At 48.1% G+C, this 21,384-nt stretch overlaps 1 protein-coding gene across 1 annotated transcript; it reads left to right on the top strand.

Moving 5' to 3' along the window:
• The first annotated feature begins 16,399 nt into the window (after positions 1-16,399).
• LOC149334822 (uncharacterized) lies at positions 16,400-21,268 on the top strand. Its single transcript, XM_089553675.1, has 2 exons — positions 16,400-17,468; positions 21,191-21,268. Exons 1-2 carry the CDS (start codon positions 16,410-16,412, stop codon positions 21,266-21,268), a joined length of 1,137 nt encoding a protein of 378 aa, XP_089409801.1. The 5' UTR covers positions 16,400-16,409.
• The last annotated feature ends 116 nt before the right edge of the window (positions 21,269-21,384 follow it).

Here is a 21,384-nt window from a genome sequence, read left to right as displayed (position 1 = left end):
CCTTCTCTCTCGTGGCATGAGCGCGCCGACGGCGGCGGCACCTAGCGCGGGACAAGCTAGACGTCGCTTCGTTCACTCGGCCACAAGAGCCCGGAAAATGACCGCATGTTTTATATTTATTTATTTATTTATTTATTTATTTATTTATTTATTTATTTATTTATTTATTTATTTATTTATTTATTTATTTCAAATATACCTTACAGGCCCATTGGGCATTGTGTAAGGGGGGGCGAAAAAAAATAATACAGCGCATTAATAACCAAAGGAAACATACGATCATGATAAAAAAGAAATAAATCTATACAGTGCATTAATAACCAAAGGAAACAAAAGAGAAACATCATTTCACGCTCACACTTGCTAGCGTATGGTTGGTGGTCAGTGGCGCTTCTGGAGCGTGGAAGCTAAACTCGTTTGCTTGCTCATGCGGCCACAGATATTTTGCGGGATTGCACAGCTACTGCTGTTCCCGCAAAGAATCGACGATGAAGTACACTTCAGAGCACTGGGAGCTTCCTTTTGTGAGCGCCTGCATAATTATTTTGTGTCCCTTGGTCTACAGAACGGGAAGCGATAGCGCGTGGATCGAATAGTTAAAAATGGCCGTTAGCGCCGAGTGAACCATAGCCTCGTGTCCCACTACAGCCACTACAAGAATGTTTCCTGCAATAGCACCTCTTAAATATTAGGGTCTCTAGTCAATGCGGCAGGTTCATGCATTGGAATTAGTACAAAACGTTAACCTTGTCAATTCCTTCAGCGAAGGCTGGGTTTGGGTTGTTCTTCCTTGCACCACAGATGCGTACTGGAGCCTCTCGACCGCGAGAGCTCAGCGTGTCCCAACTTTTGTATCACTGGCCGTGAACAAGATTTTTTCCTGTTTCGTGTTACAGCACCGACAACGCCAACAACGCCGGCACTGGCTTATCTGTGACACGACCTCCTTAACGCTATGGCGGTAAAAGCAATGTATTGGAGCGAGTGAAATTATGTTCCACGCGATGACACACAGAAAAAAAAAACTCAACAAGGCGCAAACAATGAATGGCTTATGGCTTATCGGACTTAACGTCCCAAAGCGACTAAAAGTATGAAAGACGCCATAGCGGTGGGCTCCGGAAATTTCGACGTAGTGTGCGATGTACAGGGTCCGTCAAAAGTTCCCAGTCAACATGGTCCGCTTTTCATCGGTATATCCTGGCACTTAAGATTCCGATAGAGCTATCGAGGTTCTCAGATGGTAGAACGATCCTTCTTCTATTCTCTACAGATAATTTGAGCTTCGAGGGTACCTCAACAGCCCGACTATGCTGCTCAAAAGCAAACCCTGTGGCCTTCGAACTTTTGACGGACCCTGTACACCGCACCGTGCATGGGTCTCTAGCAGTTTGCCTGCATCGAAATGCGACCGCCGCGGCCGTGATCGAACCCGCGCCTTTCGGGTCAACACCGAGCATAACCATAGCCTCCGCGGCGGCACAATGAGTGGAACACGAAAACAGAGAAGGCAAGCAGACTGAAACCTGCTACCACCCCAAATTGGGAAGAGTGAAATACGGAATACCTAAAACCACTAGTTTAATAAGCGTCCTAAGCGTCGTAAGACCTGAGCGTCTAATTTTAGCCCTCTTTTTCGTTAAATTCTGCGTTAGACTTTGGAATACATGGATCACAATGTAGTATTCGCCTAAGACCATTCAAAATTTGTCAGTTTCATTTCCTTCTCTCATGCTTTTTCGGTTTGATCAGCAGAACGAAAACATTTGGAAGTGAAGTCGAATGCCTCTATTACTATCCTGTGTTCACTGCATCCACGGCTGCTAAGCGCATGCGAAGGTCACGTTCTGCGTATCTTTTTTTGGTTTGCTCTTCTTTGTATTTGGTCTTTTCTATTCCCCAGTATGTGCAAATACAAGCTATTTATTTTGCCGAGCTGATTATATCCATATTGATAATCATTGAGTTCTTTATTGCGGTGTAATAGCGTAGTAGTGTCATAACGAGCACTCTCGCTTTCTGGTGTGGTCGAATGGAAAGTAATGAACATCCGCCTGAGCAGTGAAAGGCGTATCGGCTTTAGCTTGGGTGCTTTCTTGTATTATGTGTTATATGCTGTTCTTTTCGAGCCATAAATCAACCAGGCCACTACAAACTCCTAACTTGCTCATGTGTATTAGAGCCAGTACTTACACACTGTCATCACCAGACGATTGAAATATAAAAAACACGACAAATCACCTGTGAACATGAGGAACGGTGTAACTAGCACCAGGAATGCACCTTCATTTTCAGCCTTTTTGTGCACAGGCTATGTTTGCACTGTGAAGTAGTTCGCAGTAGATAGTGCTATTATGCACTGAAATTTAGAGGCAGAAACAGTATTATAACTACGGTAAGAGAACATACAATGTAGCATAACGAAATTCTAGAGCACTGCATTCTGCTGCATTGGAGAACTCGGAACGAATTTGTGTTTGAACGTCAGCAACTTTTTGTAAGTCATCCTTGTCACGTGACACTTCTGACCATTTGATTACGTCGGCAACTGTACTTCATCGCTGAAGCGTGACACTTATCACGGGACCCTTGGATGACTTCAGCTTAAACTATTAAAGTTAAACACTTAAATGCATTAAACTATGTGCCAGCTTACAAGAGAAGTTGTTGTCAAAGAGTCTGAATAAGGCTTAAGTTCAATTAATGCTTCATCCATGGTGCGCATTCATAGCTACAGCGTATTTCCGTTCATATTGTGACGAAGACGAAGCTGGAAGCGGCGCGGGACGGAGCGCTCGCGCTAGACCAGCGGCCATTAAATCATCTCTCGTTCATGGTTCACCACGCCTCATTCTTCGGCTGGCCGCCACGTTACATTTGGTGGAAATGCTGGGGTCCCTTCATCGCCATCCTGGTCACGGAGCTTCGGTGTCCTGCGCCTGCCATGGACGTCGGCCGTGAGTACCTGGTTCGCCCCGCACGGCCGTGCCCCAGCCCGCCCGACCTGAACCGACCTCGCCGCTCACCCCAGCCCCGTCCCCCGCCCGGACCACAAGACACGACGACCCAAGACCCAACCGACCAAAGACCCGAACGACCCGAACGGCTGAAAGGAACTTCACGCGTTGGTCGACTCCGCCCATCGTACGAGGGAGAATTCAAAAAAAAAAATGGCGGGAGCCGGACGTTAATTCGATTAGAGAAATCGGCCACACAGGGCAATAAGTTGCAGTTTCTAAGAATGCTAGGAACGTGTAGATCGAGTTCCAGCGGCAAAAAGACAAGTTCAGAATCCTCTTCAGTGCACCTTTAACTAATAAGTTTATGCTGCACGAAACGCTGAACAGTATTACACAATCCGGAACACAATGCCTCACCCACAGGATGCTCACCATAGAAAAAAACAAATAAACCGCTTTTTCCTCTACTACAATTTATCTAGGTCAAAAATTTATGCGTGGGGCACTTGGAGAGAAGAAACGATCTGAGTAAAACGGTATTTTGGTTTTATCGCAAATAAACAGTTGACGTGAACAACTTGCTGCGCATTTACTGCGTGAAGAAGCAGCAGACGGGAAAGAAAATGTAGATGTATGTTAGATTAAAAAAAAATAAGCGAGCAAAAGGCTCTGCTTCCTGAAGCCGCGAAGCTAACGTGGCTAGGTTTATTTAATGTCGCAAATTGCTTTGTTATTCTGCGGTGCTTTTTGGGTATTCTCTATCGACCACTCTTGCATACGTTCTTGCTTTAAATTATCACGTTTATCAAATTAAAGATCGGAATTTTTTCCCGATCGCATTTCCACTCGTTTTTGTTTGCCTTTTCTTTGCGAGAATCTTTAATACCAATGAGCCAGAAAAGGTGCATTGCTGAGTAGCGCGTCGCGTCATTTCGAGCTAGCGCAGACAGGCACGTGTGGGCCGTATGACTATGGCTCAGACCGACCTGCCCACACTGGTGTCTATAGAATGTAGGGTATTCGTCGCTCTGGAAGCGAATCATTGGATTATATTGATGAATGGGTTGTTTGGACGTGTCTCATCCTACTTAATCTGCCACAACCATCATATATGAAACACTCAAAGAACACGCATTGTGCCTGCTAATTTTAGTTATTATTTTATATTTCCGATATTTTCATAGTAGCTCATTTATCTCAGCTTCAACCAAAGAGGCACACGACCGCAGAGATTACGCTAGTGTTTGGAGCCGTTTTGACGAAATCCATGTCCACGCTCCACGTTTCCACTTCCAACTTCTCCGCTTTGTCATTTCCTTGCCGCTTTTCACGTGCTAAACTGCCTATGGCGCATCCTCCGGACATTCCGGAATTCTTTCACTCTTTTCACCCCCCCCCCCCCCTTTCAAGTCCCATACAGCCGCCTTTTGCCGGGCTGAGCCTCTTTCTTGGAAGAGCGCTGGCCCTCACCATGACTAAGCGCAACGCCGCTCATCCACTCTCCCTAGATTTTCTTCTACCCCTTTTCTAGCGGCCGTTTCTCTTGCTGCAGCAAATTCTCCGAAAAAATAAGAAACCTGTCCCATCGTCGTCTCCTCCTTTCCCCAACACTCGCCCAACGAGTATCGCCTGTAGCTAGCAAGGCGGCGGAAAGCCACACAACCAGCGTGCCGACGAAGCATGCGCGCTCAAGCTGACGCCGTTCGTTGTCGAGAATCCACATCCGATACGTTTTGACAATTATGACGTAATTCAGTAGCCTGGCCTGCAAGAGTCTATTTGTGAGTACCACCATACTTTTATCTTGAAATGTGTTCGGAAATGAATATGGTTCTTGGCGTAATTGCCGCTTTGACTCAGCGCCGACCTTTTTTTTCTCCGGCAGGAAAAGAGAAAGCGACAAAGCACTGGCGCGACTTCTGAATGCCAACTTTCACAACGAAATGTCTAGCGCAAAGGCATGCACAGAATGGTGAGAACTTTAGTTTTCAGCTTTGATGAAATGGATTTACCGAACGTTGAATATCTCTTCAATCACCGTGGCGGAGTGTTGTGCGGTCCGACTCATGTTGCGTCCATTACGACATTGGTCGTCTATCGTTTGTGCAAGATGAGTATCAGAAGCGCTTATTCTTCCACTGCAGCAGTTCTCTGGCCGTGTGCAATATTTCCGTGCGGGGTGCCGTTGTCTTGGCCAGTTGCAGGCGTACAAGAAAATGCATAATTCCTGGACCCAGCGAACTTTCTTCATGTTATCTCTGAATTAATCACCCATGTACTATCAGAAGAGTGGTTTCGTGTGGTTTTCAAGTAAGATTTTCGTCTCCCCTGTTACATGCATACGAAGCTACATCGATAATCTGCCTACTTTTAAAAAAAAAAGTGTATGCAGTCTCCTGCGTTCAGCACATTTCGCAAAACTGTCCAAGCCGTCTTTGCATGGAATATCATATTTCATAGAGAAAAAAAATTGCTCACCGCTGTTCAATAGGGAGGAGATGCTGCCACCAGTGCCATACTTTGCTGGAACAAAAAGGCAAACAACCAGCTCGCAATAGACACGTAATTTTGATAGGAAATATAAAAATTGATTGATTTGTATTCAACACTATATTTATCTCTTTTTGTGACTTTTATTATGTATTTGAGGGTGTGACATGGCAAATTGGGATTAGAAATTAGCAATACGGTGGAAAAAAATTGGTAAATTCAATTCAACATTTTGATATTAGTGTCCGGATTTATATTAGGCAACATTTAAAAATTATACTCTCAACATGTGTTGCGAGAACCTTCTCGCATACTGCGCGCCACTAAGATCAATGTGTTATTTTATTTCTTGTCTTTTTTCTGCGATGGTTGTACTTACAGTCATGATCACATCATGCATCTCTTTGCAGCTGCGATGTACAGCCAGATCATCGTGCAAGAGCTTGGCGAGGAATTTGTTTCAAGGCACTGCAAAAGTTCTCTTACAAGAGGAGTGCAACGATTAGTGCCGATATGACTCATCGATTCAGCGGCTCCGGGCACAGTGCATTTCACGATGTACTGGCACTGTAGATGCAATAAATTTCGTTCCTTGAATCCGTTCCTTCTTTTTTGTATGTCTGCTGACTGCTTATATGTAAAATGTTACATATACAAGCTCCGGCTGGTGGTAAACAAGCGGAATATGTCTGCATTGTTGTTGGCCAGCAAGAGGTGTGGTACAAAACTAGGTGGGACCCCCGATCGCATACAATTTCCGACTGGCCTTGCAATTGGTATGCCACCTATAAAAGTTAGATCAAGGGTGGAAAAGCGGGCACAAGTCGGAGCGAACCTGGCGACATTATTGTTATTGGTTGAATGTGGGCATACTACTGGCGCGAATTTCGGTCCATTATTGACAGATCGGTTGAATGTGGGCATACTATTGGCGCGAATGTCGGGCCATAATTAATAAATTGGCTGAACATGGGCATAGTCTTGGCATGAACGTTGGGCCTTTGTGGATAGACTGGCTGAACGTAGGCCCAAACCAGGCGTGAATGATGGGTCAATGCTGGTAGCTAGAATGGCTGAGTATAGGCCCAATCTTGGCATGAATGAAGTGCCATTGTTGGAAAAAGTATCGGATTGATGAAATGCCAGTGTAGGACCAATATGCCAATTTCCGCCACTCTTTTGCCACTGTTGGACCAATCAATTTGTGCTGCTTGGGATTACAGCACTTGCTCACACTAATGCACGTAATGCACGGATATCACGGAAGAGTGGGGGGTGGGAAGAGGGCTACGTCCTGCCACCTGACCTGTGCTACAAAATCGCGTTACAAAGATACTGAACATACTGCGGCGCAGCGATGCAAACACGAGAAAAAAAAATGGACAACGCATATGCAGATTATATCAACTCTTTTTTGGAAAAAAATCGACACATTTATAATCCTCACTCGCCATGTAGCAACGGGTCGGTCCGGATCCCGTGAGCTGCCTCCTCGTCATGTTCTTTTCTATGCAACAACGCTCTATCGGTCACAACCCAGCAAGTAACAAGCAATCGGCAGATGACAAGACTAAACTCAGTTTTGCACCATCTCGCCTCACAGGATGTCATTAAATATAATCTCGGAGTCTGGGTAATCTGCCGCGATATTAGGCATATAATTATGTTGACAAAATAATTCTATAACTTTTTGATATGAAATTTGCTGCTGCGGGCAGTGCTGCATGTTCAAGAGCACATTGTCTAACGTGCGCAACACACATGCTCTCAGATGTGCACATTAACACACCAAAGAAGTCAGGTGTGCACACTAGACCACACCAACCCAGCCTGGCGGGAACATCACAACACATGACAAAACAGGATGCCTACACCAGCGCACGAGAAACCAGTGTGTTGTGAACGCCACACTAGAGTTGCAAAAGAACCAAGAGTAACTCTAGAAGTGTTTCGCTCTGCTACTCGGACAACAGGTTACGCTGACAACGCCGACGACGCGGAATTCGGAAACGGGCGCCTGAAGGCTGCACCTTGAGAACGCCGTAATGCACGCAGCCAGGAGTAATGCATTCAGGAAGATTATTAAGGAGGTTAATAAAAAAATTCGCTACTTTAAATCCTGAAGCTGTTGTCGGGCTCGGCATCCTCTCTACGTTTACCTTCTGCCCTTGCAGCGAGGTTTGCGGACTCAGGTAAAAGTTGGGCTGGTTAACCCATGAAGCACGCATAGGATGTCAAGTGCTACTTAGGAAGCGGAACGAGCAGAACGGCGGAAAGAGGAAGCAGAACTAGAGTAGCAGAAAGCCCAAGAGCCTAAAATATAAGTTCCGGAAAAAAGGAGGCAGAAAACCAGCTCACTATGGCAAGAGCAGCACCAAAACTCAGGACTCCGGAATTTGAAGATGAAATGCTGACGTTCCATCGAGACCTACACAATGTACAGCTGCCCGCTGCAAGCACAGCAACAGTCTGCAGCCAGGCAAATAGCGAAAATTGCTGCAGATGCAGTGGCGGCCGTGTTGAAGAAGCGACAATGGCGAAGTTGACGCAGTTACATTGTGAAACATTTCGTTTCATAAATGCAGTAACAGAGAGCCACTTAAGTTACGCAAAACATAGTTCAGACCCCAGCAGTAACAAGGCTACGCGAAGCCAAGGAGTCAGCCGAACTAGACAGCAGTCAATATGGTGCAGAAGTGGAAGAGGAAAACCCCCACAAGCTGGAGCTGCGTAACTCGGGGGCCACCGAAAGCCTTGCGCTAGACTCCGCGGAGCCAATGCTTAGTTGCAACGACGTCGCGAGTGCCCGACTGGATGCAGAGCTATGAGCTTGCCAGCCGCATCGCTAATCTGTATTTCTGATCGCGTGACGCACGGGGGTTAGTCGCAGCTAAGTGAAAGAGCGATACACCGACTGAATCGGAGGAACACGAAGGCTCAGCCCTGGAGTCCAAGGTCCTGTAGCTGTTTGCGAGTTGTTGCGAGAATAGGGCTCCTTGGCCCTGCAGTTCCTTGTGGCCGGGGGAGCCCAGATGAGGATGCAATTTGGAGGTGGCACCACCGATAGCAATTTTGTAGCGCCAGGCGAGAGGTGGTATCCAACCTAGCTCGTAATTCTGACAGGCCCCATTCGTGCCGGTAATGATGTGTTTCGCTATGGGAGCCAAAGGGCGAGCGTAATCGCGATTTCCTCGGCATGTGTTGTGCAGCAGGCGCGGAACGTGAGTCGTGCCACTGTGTTGGTGTTGTGGACCACTGCCGCGGTACACCACGCCTCATGGTGGGGACCGGCAATGTCCACGTAGTACGTGCTGTCGACCATAATATTGCTCTATTGCATCCGCACGCGCCTGGCGACGGCCATTATGCTGAGTGTGATATGCTGCATTGAATGGGTCGGACCCTGAGAGCGCGTCTCCAGGGTTCTGGCGCTCGTAGCCTTTCTTCAAAGGTGATGGTGGGTTGGTTATGGAGTCGGTCAAGAATGCGGCGATCGGATGGCGTTGGTGATAGGCTCGTGTATTCGTCGGATATGGGCGTCTCGCAGTTCCGGCTGAGAGTATGATAAGCTGCGTATGGAAGGTTCGCCAGAAGTACGGTAACCTTGTCCCGGTCTGGTGCATTACCGCGTTTCATTTCGGCTAGGGCCTCCTTCAAATCATGGAGCTGAAAAAGCGCTTGCAGTTCCTGATTTGTTTGACCTACGTATGAGCTTTGGGAAAGGCGAGGGTCCACCGTGGTACAGAGATCTCTCACGCAGTGTTAGAGCCAGTTTTGTTGCAGTACCAGAAAAGCTATGAATAGCACGTTGGAGTTGCCACGCTATTTCTGCACGTGTCTGAGTGGGGTCAATAATTGCACCAAACAGACGCCAGGTGGGTGTTGCGACCAGACATCTGGCGCGCAGCAGTGTTCCATTGATCCACAAAAGCGCCATAGTCGGAAGCCTTCTGGTTGATGCTGCGGTGAGCCCCCCTAAAGATGAAGAAGATGGTTGTGTACTTCGGTTGTGGAGTCGGTGTGCTGGACGCATTGTTCGTTTGTGTGGAGAGTTGTCATTAGAGAGTGTCGAGCGGAGGTTATTCATATCCGGAATGTGTGCTAGTGTTGTGCGGCGTTTTAGGGACCGTGCGTAAAAGGTCGTATTAATCGCGCAGTGGTCCCTACCAAACATGTCTCGGGTATTAAGCGAGTCGGTGTGCCGAATATTGCGGGTAAGGGTTTAGATCTGGGCATGTATCCCTGGTTACTGAGACCGAGAGCACAAAAAAGTTCCGCCAATTTTCTCCGTTGGGGTTCCGCCCTACGGCAGCCCCATTGCCGACATAGAGTTAAGTCTCGTACAGTGAGTCGCGTCCAGCCATGTGCATTGCTTCTGGGATGTCTTTGTGGTCTAGGTGGTAGGTCTGTGTGTCCCTCTGGAAGGTCTGGTAGTGAGTTTGGTGTGGGCTCCGGGCTTCTGAAGGGCGACGGGGGCCAAGAGGATTTCAAGTTTCAAGGTATTTTATTTATTTATTTATTTATTTATTTATTTATTTATTTATTTATTTATTTATTTATTTATTTATTTATTTATTTATTTATTTATTTATTTATTTATTTATTTATTTATTTACAAATACTGCTGTCTCTGAGGAGAGACATAGCAGGAGTGGGTAAATACATTAGTAAAAACAAATAACATGGGTAGCATAGAGATAGATAATACAGAAGTATTAAAAACAGATTAACAGGTCAAATTGTCAGGCAACTGAACAACAAACTCTTCAATTGGCAATAAACGAATTGAGCCGTCCAATCCATTCTAAATTTCAACAGTTAGAGGGAAAAAATAAAATTTAAAACAATCTATATGTGGTTTGAAGGGAACAATGTTTAATGGGTGGTTCCGTCGGGTTGCACGTGCGCTTGAGGACACAAATGTGAAGGGTGCCTGAATGCCAGATGACGTGTGAACGATCTTGTGCAGCATAATGATGCGTTCACGTGTGCGCCTATGTTCTAAAGTTTGTAAAGATAAGCTGTGCATATAGGAAGAAGGTGCAAACTTACGATCGTAGCGGCCGAAGATGAATGGTACTGCTTTCTTTTGAACTGATTCTAAGCGATCAATGTCGCGCGCGTAATGAGGGAACCAGACAATTGAGGCGTACTCCAGGATGGGTCGAACTAGTGATTTGTTTGGTAATGACATCTTTAAGGTTCTCCACAGTTATCTCAAGATCATGAACACGCTGGAGAGCGTCGTTTGCAGTTGAAGCCAACGCCTCTATGTGCGTAATACGCTGTTCAAAGGTTGCCATTCTAGAGTTGAGCTCGGAAAGCTCTGCGCTGATTCGTGCTTGTCCAGCTTGCAGCTCTGTTAGCATTGCCTCTGCCTTTGGGCCTGGATTAGTCTCGACATCGCCGGACAGTTGCAACAAAATTCTTAAGGAATGCAGCAGGCAAGAAAATATACACGCAAAGTGCTGAGGGTCTGGCAGCAGCAATAAGAAACGATTATAACATTTGAAAGCGTATTTGTGGCTTACCTGCAAAATGAAGCACACGTGTTTGCAAGAACCGTTCGCCATGCCGCTACCCACTGAAGAGGATTGGCCGGTGCGTCACTTTTATATCCCGTCGGATCCGTGTCGATGACGTGCCGGGGTTGTGCCATGCGTGGTCAAGACAGGGGCGTAGGATCCTACGTAGGACTAAAGCCACGGAGTTAAGTCTCGTGAAGTGTTAAATACGCCAGCCCATGGACGTAGGATCCTACGTCCATGGGCTGCGGCCATTGACCCGCAGGTCCTCCACACAGGGGCTTAAAAAAAGCCAAGCTGCGCTCACCCGTAGTCACACCGTGAAGAAGGGGCCGAGCCGGTCCCGAAACGTCGTGTTTTTCCTGTATTTTACTTGGTTGGCGTCACTTACCTTCTCCTAACATTAAATTTCCCAACCAGACAGACTTCTGTCGAATGTTTTCTTTTGAGTCTTTTGGAAAGATACCTGACGATAAAATTAGATTGATAATGTATTCCAAGTGTGACGCAATTATCTCTAATACATACTTCACTGGCTGAATCTGAAGACCATCTACGTCACAGCTGCTACTATTTTTTACTGACTGGACCGTCTCAATAACTTCTTCTCGGTTGACGGGAGTTAAGAATGCACTCTCATAGATCTTGGGCCCCATATGTTCTAAGTAGTTATAAGAAGGACTTGCAGAAGCCACAGATAAAAAAAATCGTTAAAAGCATTTGCCAACTCAGATTCGGAGAGCATTTTACCATTGTAAATTATCTCTGTAATAGTCGGCTTTTTGTTCTTATTTATTAAATTATTCAAATGTTTCCACACAACGTCAGTATTTCTTAATATTTCCGTATTAAATAGGTTGTTTATGTAGTGTCTCCTGGCCTTTCTTAGTATGGTGTTAACCTTATTTCGGTAGCTTTTAAACTTTAACAAGGTCCTCCGTGGCTTTAGTATTCAAGAAACGTTGATAAAGTGCATTTTTCACACGAATTCTTGTTAAGCGTTCCTTTGTTAACCATAGTTTTCGTGCTTTTGGTGTCCATGTTCTTGTTTTATACGGAAAGCATTCATCATTAATATCTTTAAAGACTTGAAAAAAATGCGTTATATGCTTCCTCGGGATCAAACGCAGTGTAGACTGCATTCCAGTTCGCCTGTGCCAGTGTACCAAAAAAATGTTGCAAGGTTTTTTCAGTAATATGCCGGAACCTTACAGGATATAACACTCCTGAGTTGATGTTTTAGGTGATAAGTGTTTAGACAGGAAGTATATAGGTAAATGGTCGCTGATGTCAGCCGCTATTAGCCCGGATGCCTCTTGCAGTTCTTCGCTAACATTTGTGATGAATACGTCTCGCAATGTAGGGTTGTCACCTTGAACACGTGTTGGATGGTGATGATGTTAGTGAATGCATTGGATTCAAGCACCTGGAATAATTCTGTTTGAACAGGAGAGCTACTAAGTAAATTGATGTTTAGGTCACCGCTAAGTACAAGGGTATATTTGTTATCGTTAGTCCAACTCAAGTAGCTTTCAAGAAAGGACAAAAAGCAGGATATTTTCCCATTTGGTGGTCGATATACTGCAGAATAAACCGACTGATTTTGTTGTACAGAAATCACTTCATAATCGTTAGCAATAACAGAAAACTTCTCTAGGATTTCACATTTCGCGCACTTTTTTGATAAAATTAAAACACCACCGCCTCTTTTAGTATGCCGGTTTATGAAAAACGTGTCATATCCGGGCGTATTTAACACTTCATAGTCTGCCTTATACTATGTTTCTGTAATCATTACAACATCAAAGAGGAACCCAAACGAAGAAAGAAATGCAGAAAATTTATGGTCTTTGTTACGAGCTGACTGGGCATTAAAATGAGGAATAGTGCAATTAGCTTCACCGAATATAAAAGTAGACAACTGATCGGGTGTTAAAAATGTGTTTTTCTGCAGAGCCTCTAGTCCCATGACGATCGGGTTTATTGCATCTTATCAAGGTCAGCGATACGCGACACTTGAAGTATACGGGACGTTTCAGTTTTGCGCGCAAAAATTTTGCCATCTCTCGACCACGCAAAATGCCATCCTTTTTCAGTCTTCCTTGCGACCGTCATGCCGAGCAGTTTCTTGAGCGCAGGGCATAGATGCTCGTTTAGGAAGACTGGGGAATCCTCGGAAAAGCCAAAGTCAGTTGTGCACAACCGCTTCTGTTTTGCCTTATCCAGTACAGCAGCGCGTTTTGTGCGATCGCGAAACTGTACAAGAATGTTTGACTGTTTCATCTTTGCACTTCACCCGGTGACACACCTGGACGTCGCTCTGGGTAATTGGCTCTTGCACCAAATCTCCTATCTTGTCTAGGATGGCGGGTAGGTTTTCATTTTCCATGAATGGAAGACCTTTTACTTCTATATTCCGGTTTCTTGAATACTGGTCGAGACTGACTAGGCGCTGCTCGTTGTCTGATACCTGCTTCTTGAGTTGATCGTATTCAGCGAAAAGGGTCTCATTTCTTTCCTTGAGGATAGAGTTCTCTTCTTCCAGTTGAGTGCAATGGGTGCTCATTTCGTCAAATTTTGCACTAAAAAACTCAATACTGGCATTTAACTCCCTGTTTTCTTTTCGGAACTCCCGTTCAAGAGCAGCTCGCATTTCCCGCAAGTCCTGTCGCACACCCTTGATCAAGTTAGCAACGACAGGCGGCGCCATTTTACACAATAACGCTGGGGCAGCTGTGGCAACAAAAAAATGAAACAATATTGATTTAGAAAAACACAATTGAATACATTCCAACCTGTAACATAGGTGAACGAAGCGTGTCAGGCATGTGCTGTCGAAGCCACCACCGCTGCCGAGTCCCGTCTATACGTTCTATACGTTCCGGTCTATACGTTCAAAAATATCGCAACCTACTATGAAGATAGCCATCGCCTTTACCCTAGCCCATGTAAATGCCTCGAGAAGGCGGATGAGTGGTTCCTTCTCCGCCTCTGCACCAATACATGGCTGTGCCTGGCAGCCCTAAAACATTTCGACCCCTCCTTTAGCGGCAACTGCCCGCACTGTAGTGCGGTGTCTTCGGACACCTATCACATGGTGTGGGCCTGCCCCTCCAACCAGGCCATTCCCCCCATCGCCAACCCAACCCGGGAGGACTGGGAGGCGACCCTGCTCGGCTGCCACGACTTACAGGCCCAACAAGCCTTAGTCGGGCGTGCCCGGGCGGCGGCTACCGCCACTGCGGTCCCAAACTAGGGACCTCCACCTAGTGTTTGTAAGGATCGGTCCCTTACGGGCTGATCCAAACACCTCATGTTCGTTCTGAATAAATATTTTCACCACCAACTGCGCGTTTAAAGAAACGTTTGTGTTTGAGAATCATTTTCTGGGTTAAGGCTGTTACCGTGCGCGTAATGCGGGCAGTTATGCCTTCCAGTTGAGCCGCAATGGCAGCGTTTGAGTTGACCTAGCTGTGCAGCAATGTTGTCGATAGCGGCCACTCGGGCCTCCGGGGCATGAAGGTGCATTTGAGCCAGTGGGGAGGGGACCCGTTCAGTAGTTATCGCCGTCCTCTGTGAGGAAGGGTATAGGGGAAGAGCTTTGAGTGGCCAGAGCGTGAAATCTGGCTCCATCCTGGAGTGCCTCGCCGCGAGCGCTCGCCTTCCTTTCCTTAAAATGATCGGAGTGTAAACCGTTGACACCGCCAACGAACAGAATGAACGCCGATGGCCTATGGCTTCAGTGCCGCGTTTCTGGAACAACGTTGTAAATGCCCAATGCATGCAGCGTCTTCCCTCTTGTTCAGATGTCCACCTACATGTGGACACCTCGGCCTCACCTCACGCTACGCGCTACTTATATCCTGGCATAGCAGAGATAAGCCACTGCCAATGTTTTTCGAACACTGGAGGCGGCAGTACATGTCATTTTCGCTGCTTCCTGTTCGGGCACGTTAACCAAAACAAGTTGTTAGTGTTGGCGTAGTGATGCTGTTCACGTAAGTAGAGGTGATTTAGAACTACTGCATATGATGCCGTAAATACTTTCAGGAATCTTATCTATGACACAATTTCAGCTGGCTTGGTTTCCTTTCTTTGCAGAGTTGGTGTAGTTGTACTAACACGGCGAGAGTTTACTGAGTGCCCCCTAAAAGGCTTGTGGTTCGACCAAATATACTTGGTAAGTGACAGAAAGACACCGGAGCTATGTCGCAGCTTTCCAATTTTACCAATTTCTATTTTTTTTTGTTCAGGGGGTGCATGTTTGATTGCGCATGTTTGCACTGCTTTTGCACAATAGCTTTCCGAACCTCCACACTTGAGCGCTGCGTCGTCGTGACATCCCTCGAGGAACACAGGGGAGGGGAGAGGGAAAGCAATATTATTGCTGAAAACGCGACCTCTTGAAAACAGGCTTTGGCCTGGGCTGTGGCGCAGGAATCGCGGATGTTCACGTTTTGGCCCAGTCTCTCTTCGTGGGTCGCCTGTGCTGTGTACTTGTACTCATTCGTTTTCCTCTGCGCATAAGTGCTGAACCCTTTTATATGCTTCTTTAGCGGCTATGCGTGTCCTGTAGTCGTCTCTTTTCTCAATAATCTCGTTCAGTGTTGTACCTTTAAAGCCGGTTTAATAGCCAGCTTGCACCTGATATTACGAGTGTGAAGATGGCGTACCACACAGAGCTTCGGCAGAAAGTAGCCATAACAGACTGCTGATGTGACCTCAGTGCAGGCTATGTATACAGTTTTATGCGAAGCATATTGCTAGAGCTACCACTCACGCCGTCGGCGTGGTACCCCTAGACGTCACACCACGTGACACCGTGACGTCACACCACGTGACACCGTGACGTCACACCACGTGACATCGGATGAGAGAGGCGGCCTCCACCTCGCGCCGTCGCTGTGGGACCCCTAGCCGTCACGCCACGTGACACCGTGACGTCGTCGTGACGATGCCATCGCACAGACGCCGGAATTTCCTCGAGCGGCTTTCCCGCGCATTTCGAACGCGCGCTCACACTCGGTGTAGGTGAAACGCTCGCTCCACCGGGCAGGCAGACGCGGCTTCCGTGGCAATCCAGGCGCTCACCCAACGCGCGTCTTGGGGTTAGTCGGCGTTCCGCTGTAGCCATGCCGTTGTCTTCCCCCACGACGAAGGCTTCTAGTGGTTGTATTAAAATGACCAAGTATGCAACCAAGGAAAGCCATGTATTACCAAGCCTAGCCACCAATATTGTCAGTGGACAACGAAGAAGACAGTGCTGGGCTCGTGCACGGAGCGCGAAGAGGACGAAGTGTGATCTGTGCGCCGTTGGCTGGCAGTGGTTCGATTGAGCTGCTGTGAGCTGCTGTCAGCATCCCTCAGTGACTACTTCTTGTGTGCCTACATTTACGTAACATCTCTTGGTGGAGGTGCCGGGGTACGAGCCGCCATGCCGCTGACCCGACGAGCCGACGAGCCGACGAGCCGATCCGTCGAGATAGCTACCGACGCGCCTGCCACGCCAACTGTCGTCCTAGCCCACCCTCGAGACCCGGGCACATTCTGCGGTACCGATGGCGTGGACGTTGAAGACTGGCTCTCGCTGTACGAGCGTGTGAGCTCACACAACCGGTGGGATCCCACGATGAAGTTGGCCAACGTCATTTTCTACTTGACGGGCACTGCAAGGGTCTGGTTCGAGACACACGAGGAAGAACTGACCAGTTGGGACCTGTGCAAGCAGAAGCTCACCGAATTGTTCGGTAAGCCATTCGGACGTCAGCTGGCTGCGAAGAAGGAGCTTGCATGCCGCGCACAATCCTCAACAGAGTCATATGTGTCTTATATTCAGGACATTTTAGCCCTCTGCATGAAAGTTGATTCCGCCATGTCAGAGAGTGACAAAGTAGGTCACGTTCTCAAAGGAATTGCAGACGACGCCTTTAACTTGCTGGTGTACAAGGACTGTGGAACGGTTGACGCCATCTTAAAAGAATGCCGCCGCTTTGAACAAGCGAAAAGCCGCCGTATTTCCCCTCAGTTCACGCGGTTGCCGAACACGGCGGCAACGTCGTCCTGCGTAGACTCATCCCAACCGTGCTCCCTGCCAACATCCGACAGCCTGACACGACTTGTACGCCGAGAACTAGAGGCAGTGTCTCCCACAATTTCCCAATTATCGGTACCGGACAGTGCCCCTGCAGTATCCCTTATACAGGCTGTTGTCCGACAAGAATTCGCCAATCTCGGGATCCGACCTGTATGCTCCATTAGTTGCCCAGATGCTCGCAATGTGTCTCCCGTGCTCGGTGCCCGACATCCGTACCACACTCGCCGCAGCCGCAACCCGGATGAGTGGAGAACACCTGACGACAGGCCCATCTGTTTTAACTGCTCCCGAGTTGGTCACATCTCCCGACACTGCCGAAGCCGTCCGTCATCGACCTACCGCCGCTATCCTGATTCTTTCTATCCCCGCCGCTCGTCGTCCCCCCATGAACCACAGCTCGCAAGCTCCGACGCTCAGGCCCCTCCAACTAACCGCTCGTCGTCTCCTTACCGTCGTCGATCTCCGTCGCCCCAAACTCGACGCCCATCATCTCCTGGCCCGTATGCTCGATCCCGTTCGGAAAACTGATGGCTGCAGCGTCTGGAGGTGAAGCTGCTCCGACGACCGACCTTGGAAATCCTCCTTTGACTCTACAAGCCCGACGGAATATACTTAGCGTAGACGTGGACGGGATCCCTGTTACCGCTCTCATCGACACGGGAGCGCACGTCTCCGTTATGAATGCCTCTCTACGCCGTCGCCTAAGGAAAGTGCTCACTCCTGCCCACTCCGCTGTTGTTCGTCTCGCCGATGGCGGTACTTCCGCTGTCGTTGGAATGTGCACAGCCCGTGTGTCAATCGCCGGCCGCCATACTTCGGTTCTCTTCACTGTCCTCGAACACTGCCCTCATGACCTCATCCTTGGCCTTGCCGGCCTTCTGCAGCCTATCGACGTACCTCTGGAACCCTTTCATCGTGTCGGACTAGACCTCCTCGGACCTTTTCCTACGTCCAGTTCCGGCAACCGTTGGATCACCGTCGCGACTGACTACGCCACTCGGTACGCTATCACACGTGCCTTACCAACCGGTTGCGCCACCGATGTCGCCGATTTCCTGTTGCAAAATGTCATCCTTCATCACGGTGCCCCACGCCAATTGCTGACGGACCGCGGCCGCTACTTTTTGTCCCGGGTAGTTGACGACATACTCCGGTCCTGTTCCACGCAGCATAAACTCACTACAGCGTACCATCCTCAAACGAACGGGCTTACCGAGCGCCTGAATAGGACCCTCACTGACATGCTATCCATGTACGTCGCACCCGACCATCGTGATTGGGACATTGCCTTGCCCTATGTAACATTTGCTTACAATTCATCGCGGCATAACACCACGGGCTATTCGCCTTTCTATCTTTTGTATGGCCGGCATCCTGCGTTGCCACTGGATACACTCCTGCCGCTTTCTTCGGCCTCGACCACGGAGTACGCACGTGACGCCATCGCTCAAGCAACCTCGGCCCGCGAAATCGCCCGCGACCGTCTCACCGCCTCCCAGGCCTACCAGAAGTCAGTTTACGACCGCCGACATCGCCCAGTCCACTACACGCCAGGATCACTCGTCCTCGTTTGGTATCCCTCTCGCCGTGTCGGCCTTTCAGAAAAACTCCTACATCAGTATAAGGGCCCTTATCGCGTGCTCCGTCAGGTGACCGACGTGACTTATGAGATTGCCCCCCTCGACCCTCCGTCGTCATCCACCCCCCCTACCACTGACGTTGTTCACGTGGTTCGCCTCAAGCCATACCGTGCACCTGCTCCGTCTTCCACTTAGCATCGGGACGATGCTTTCGCCGCCGGGAGTTGTGTCAGTGTACAACGAAGAAGACAGTGCTGGGCTCGTGCACGGAGCGCGAAGAGGACGAAGTGTGATCTGTGCGCCGTTGGCCGGCAGTGGTTCGATTGAGCTGCTGTGAGCTGCTGTCAGCATCCCTCAGTGACTACTTCTTGTGTGCCTACATTTACGTAACAATATGCTTCGCATCTGACTAGGCTTAACCTTAGCTAAGTCTCAGCCATAATTTTTTCTACCAGCCCTAGATTTCGCGCCGTGATATGTAATCAAGAATTGCAGACACTATGGAAAGCCTGGTTCCTCCTAATGTAGTCGTAATGTTCGAGCATCCGGCCTACTCGAACACACCATGGCACTCTGTGGTGTTTTCTGCGGTTTGTCCTTGTCTGCCGCGCCGAAGCATTTCTTCAAGTACGCTTGCACTTTCGAAAGTACCGGCGGACGTTGGCCGACTGAGCGCAGATGATTTTACAGAAAAGCTTACAAACCAACTTAGCGTTTTCAATTTCCTTGTGTCTAGGTTTCCATGTTGGGATGACTAAAATACTCTCATATCGTTTATGGGATTCGAATATTATTTCATGCACAGTATTTGAGAGGATACTCTTGCATAATGCGAATGGCTTTGGTATAGTGGATGTACTAGTTGCTGTCGTGCGTGGATTGGACGACTACCGTGCTCTGTAGGCGACCGGTCCTTTTGTAGGTGAGCATGTCTGTTGCACAGGCGAAGTTTCCTTGAGGCTCACGATATCCAACAATATCTCGCAAACATCACCAGAGGCATGCTGCTATCAGACTCAAAGCAGAGCTGGAATACACCGAGCGGGTTTTTTGAGACATGCAGTGAACAGCAGAACGGACGAAATAGAAGGAATTGCAATGGCTAACAGCGCACATACTGCCCTTCTTGGGTGTTTTCTTATTCTTTTAAATCCTAACACATCGAAAGACACGTAATCCTTCCAGAAAAAAAAGTAAGACGTCTCTGAACAATCGAAAGTACTCGCCGGCGCAGGCTGTTGGTGCATGGTATAGGCGCACAGAATCTACCAGCTCCAGAGATTTTCAGCCTTAAATGATCTCCGACAGACGAGGACGCTGAATGTGCAGTAAAGCTGGAGCCGTGCAGTGGTGCTGCAAGAAGCAGAAAAAACGCATATGGATTGAGATTACCCATTCTGCGCTTCGGCCTTCTCAGGTCATTTGCATGGTTAGACCCTCCCATGTATGCAGCACCTCTTCCTGTTCGTCACACTGCCAGCGCTGGTCACGCGGGTCGCTGCGTAATGAAAACACGGAAGAATGACTAGATCAGTATGATCGCGCGGCGACGCTCAGCACGTAGAAAAAGCCAATGAAGCTGAGGCTTCTCTACTTTGCCCTGGCAAGAAAACCATGATTTTCGCCACTTACCTATCAGAACTTGCCTATTAGCAAACCTGCTCCTTCAGTCCCAGTTTCAGCTCTTGAACGAGTGTCTGGGATGTGTGCCCGAATTTTAAAGCAACTGTTCAATTTTGGTTCAAGAAGCGCGACTGAAGGTGACGGAAAGCGCAACGAAGATGGGACAGGAAAGAGAGCCATTCCACTGCGCCTATTCCGACATGATCGAGGAAATGGGAGTAAAGTTCTTGATGTGGAGTTCACGAGGAAATCGTTCATAACCCACCAAAGAGAAGCTCGTTCATAAGCCACCAAGAAATGTTCCCGAAATCAGCGGTGAACAATCCATCATTTAATAGACCTTTGATGCTTTACCCACTCTGTACTAGCGGAAGGTAGATATGTTGAGTACAAGTCATGTGGTTTTGTGGTCAGTCACAAAAGGAAACAAGTGAGATTCATGGGATTACCATTTACCGATACATTAAAACGAGATGTACACTTAAAATGTTCGCAAAAAATTTTAAATGTTACCGCGGCACCTCCTGATGTGAACTTATCAGCATAAAAGATTCATAACTGTCTAGTGCTTCAATAAAGCTGTAAAGTACGGAGTCCTTACCGAATATATTCATGGAAAAAATAGCGGAGGTGTAACTACTGCGGAACCTCGTAGCAGAGCGAAAGCTATGGCGTATCGCGGCTTTGCGTCTGTAACGATGAATGCGTTCCGGACACTGGATACGCAGCGCGCCCAACTTGCCACTTCGCCAGATGGCAGTTAAGGGTTGATCGCGAGAGTTTCCACGCCCAAAACGCAGCGGCCTATTGCTGCAGTGCCGGTGGTGGTGGTGAAAATCATTTATCTCCTATTAATTTTTTTGCAGAGAGTTGATTGGGGTAGTGCCCTATTGGCACATTCCCCTCAATACTATGTAGGTGGAGCCCGTATTCCGGGGCCCCATTGGCAAGAAACGCTGCTCGCAGCCGTTGTATCAAGGCCGACTGGGTGTTTAGGTCTAAACAGCCGAGCAGGGCCGCCTCTTAGTCCTCTCTGGTACGAGAAATGTGTGACGTGTCTGCCACAACGTTATAAGCATTAACGCATGCAGCCCGCATCTCCCTCACTACCC

This window comes from Amblyomma mixtum, chromosome 7 (assembly GCF_055824585.1).
Source record: "Amblyomma mixtum isolate Tamu chromosome 7, ASM5582458v1, whole genome shotgun sequence".
Lineage (NCBI taxonomy): Eukaryota > Metazoa > Arthropoda > Arachnida > Ixodida > Ixodidae > Amblyomma > Amblyomma mixtum.
This window is presented reverse-complemented; position numbering and strand designations above follow the sequence as displayed.

What these genes read in the sequence shown, in the direction of transcription:
- LOC149334822 (XM_089553675.1), top strand. Translation starts at nt 16,410, where the DNA reads ATGCCGCTGACCCGACGAGCCGACGAGCCGACGAGCCGATCCGTCGAG. An exon ending in CCCCCCATGAACCACAGCTC is followed by an intron (nt 17,469 to 21,190) that starts GCAAGCTCCGAC and finishes AATACTATGTAG; the next exon opens with GTGGAGCCCGTATTCCGGGG.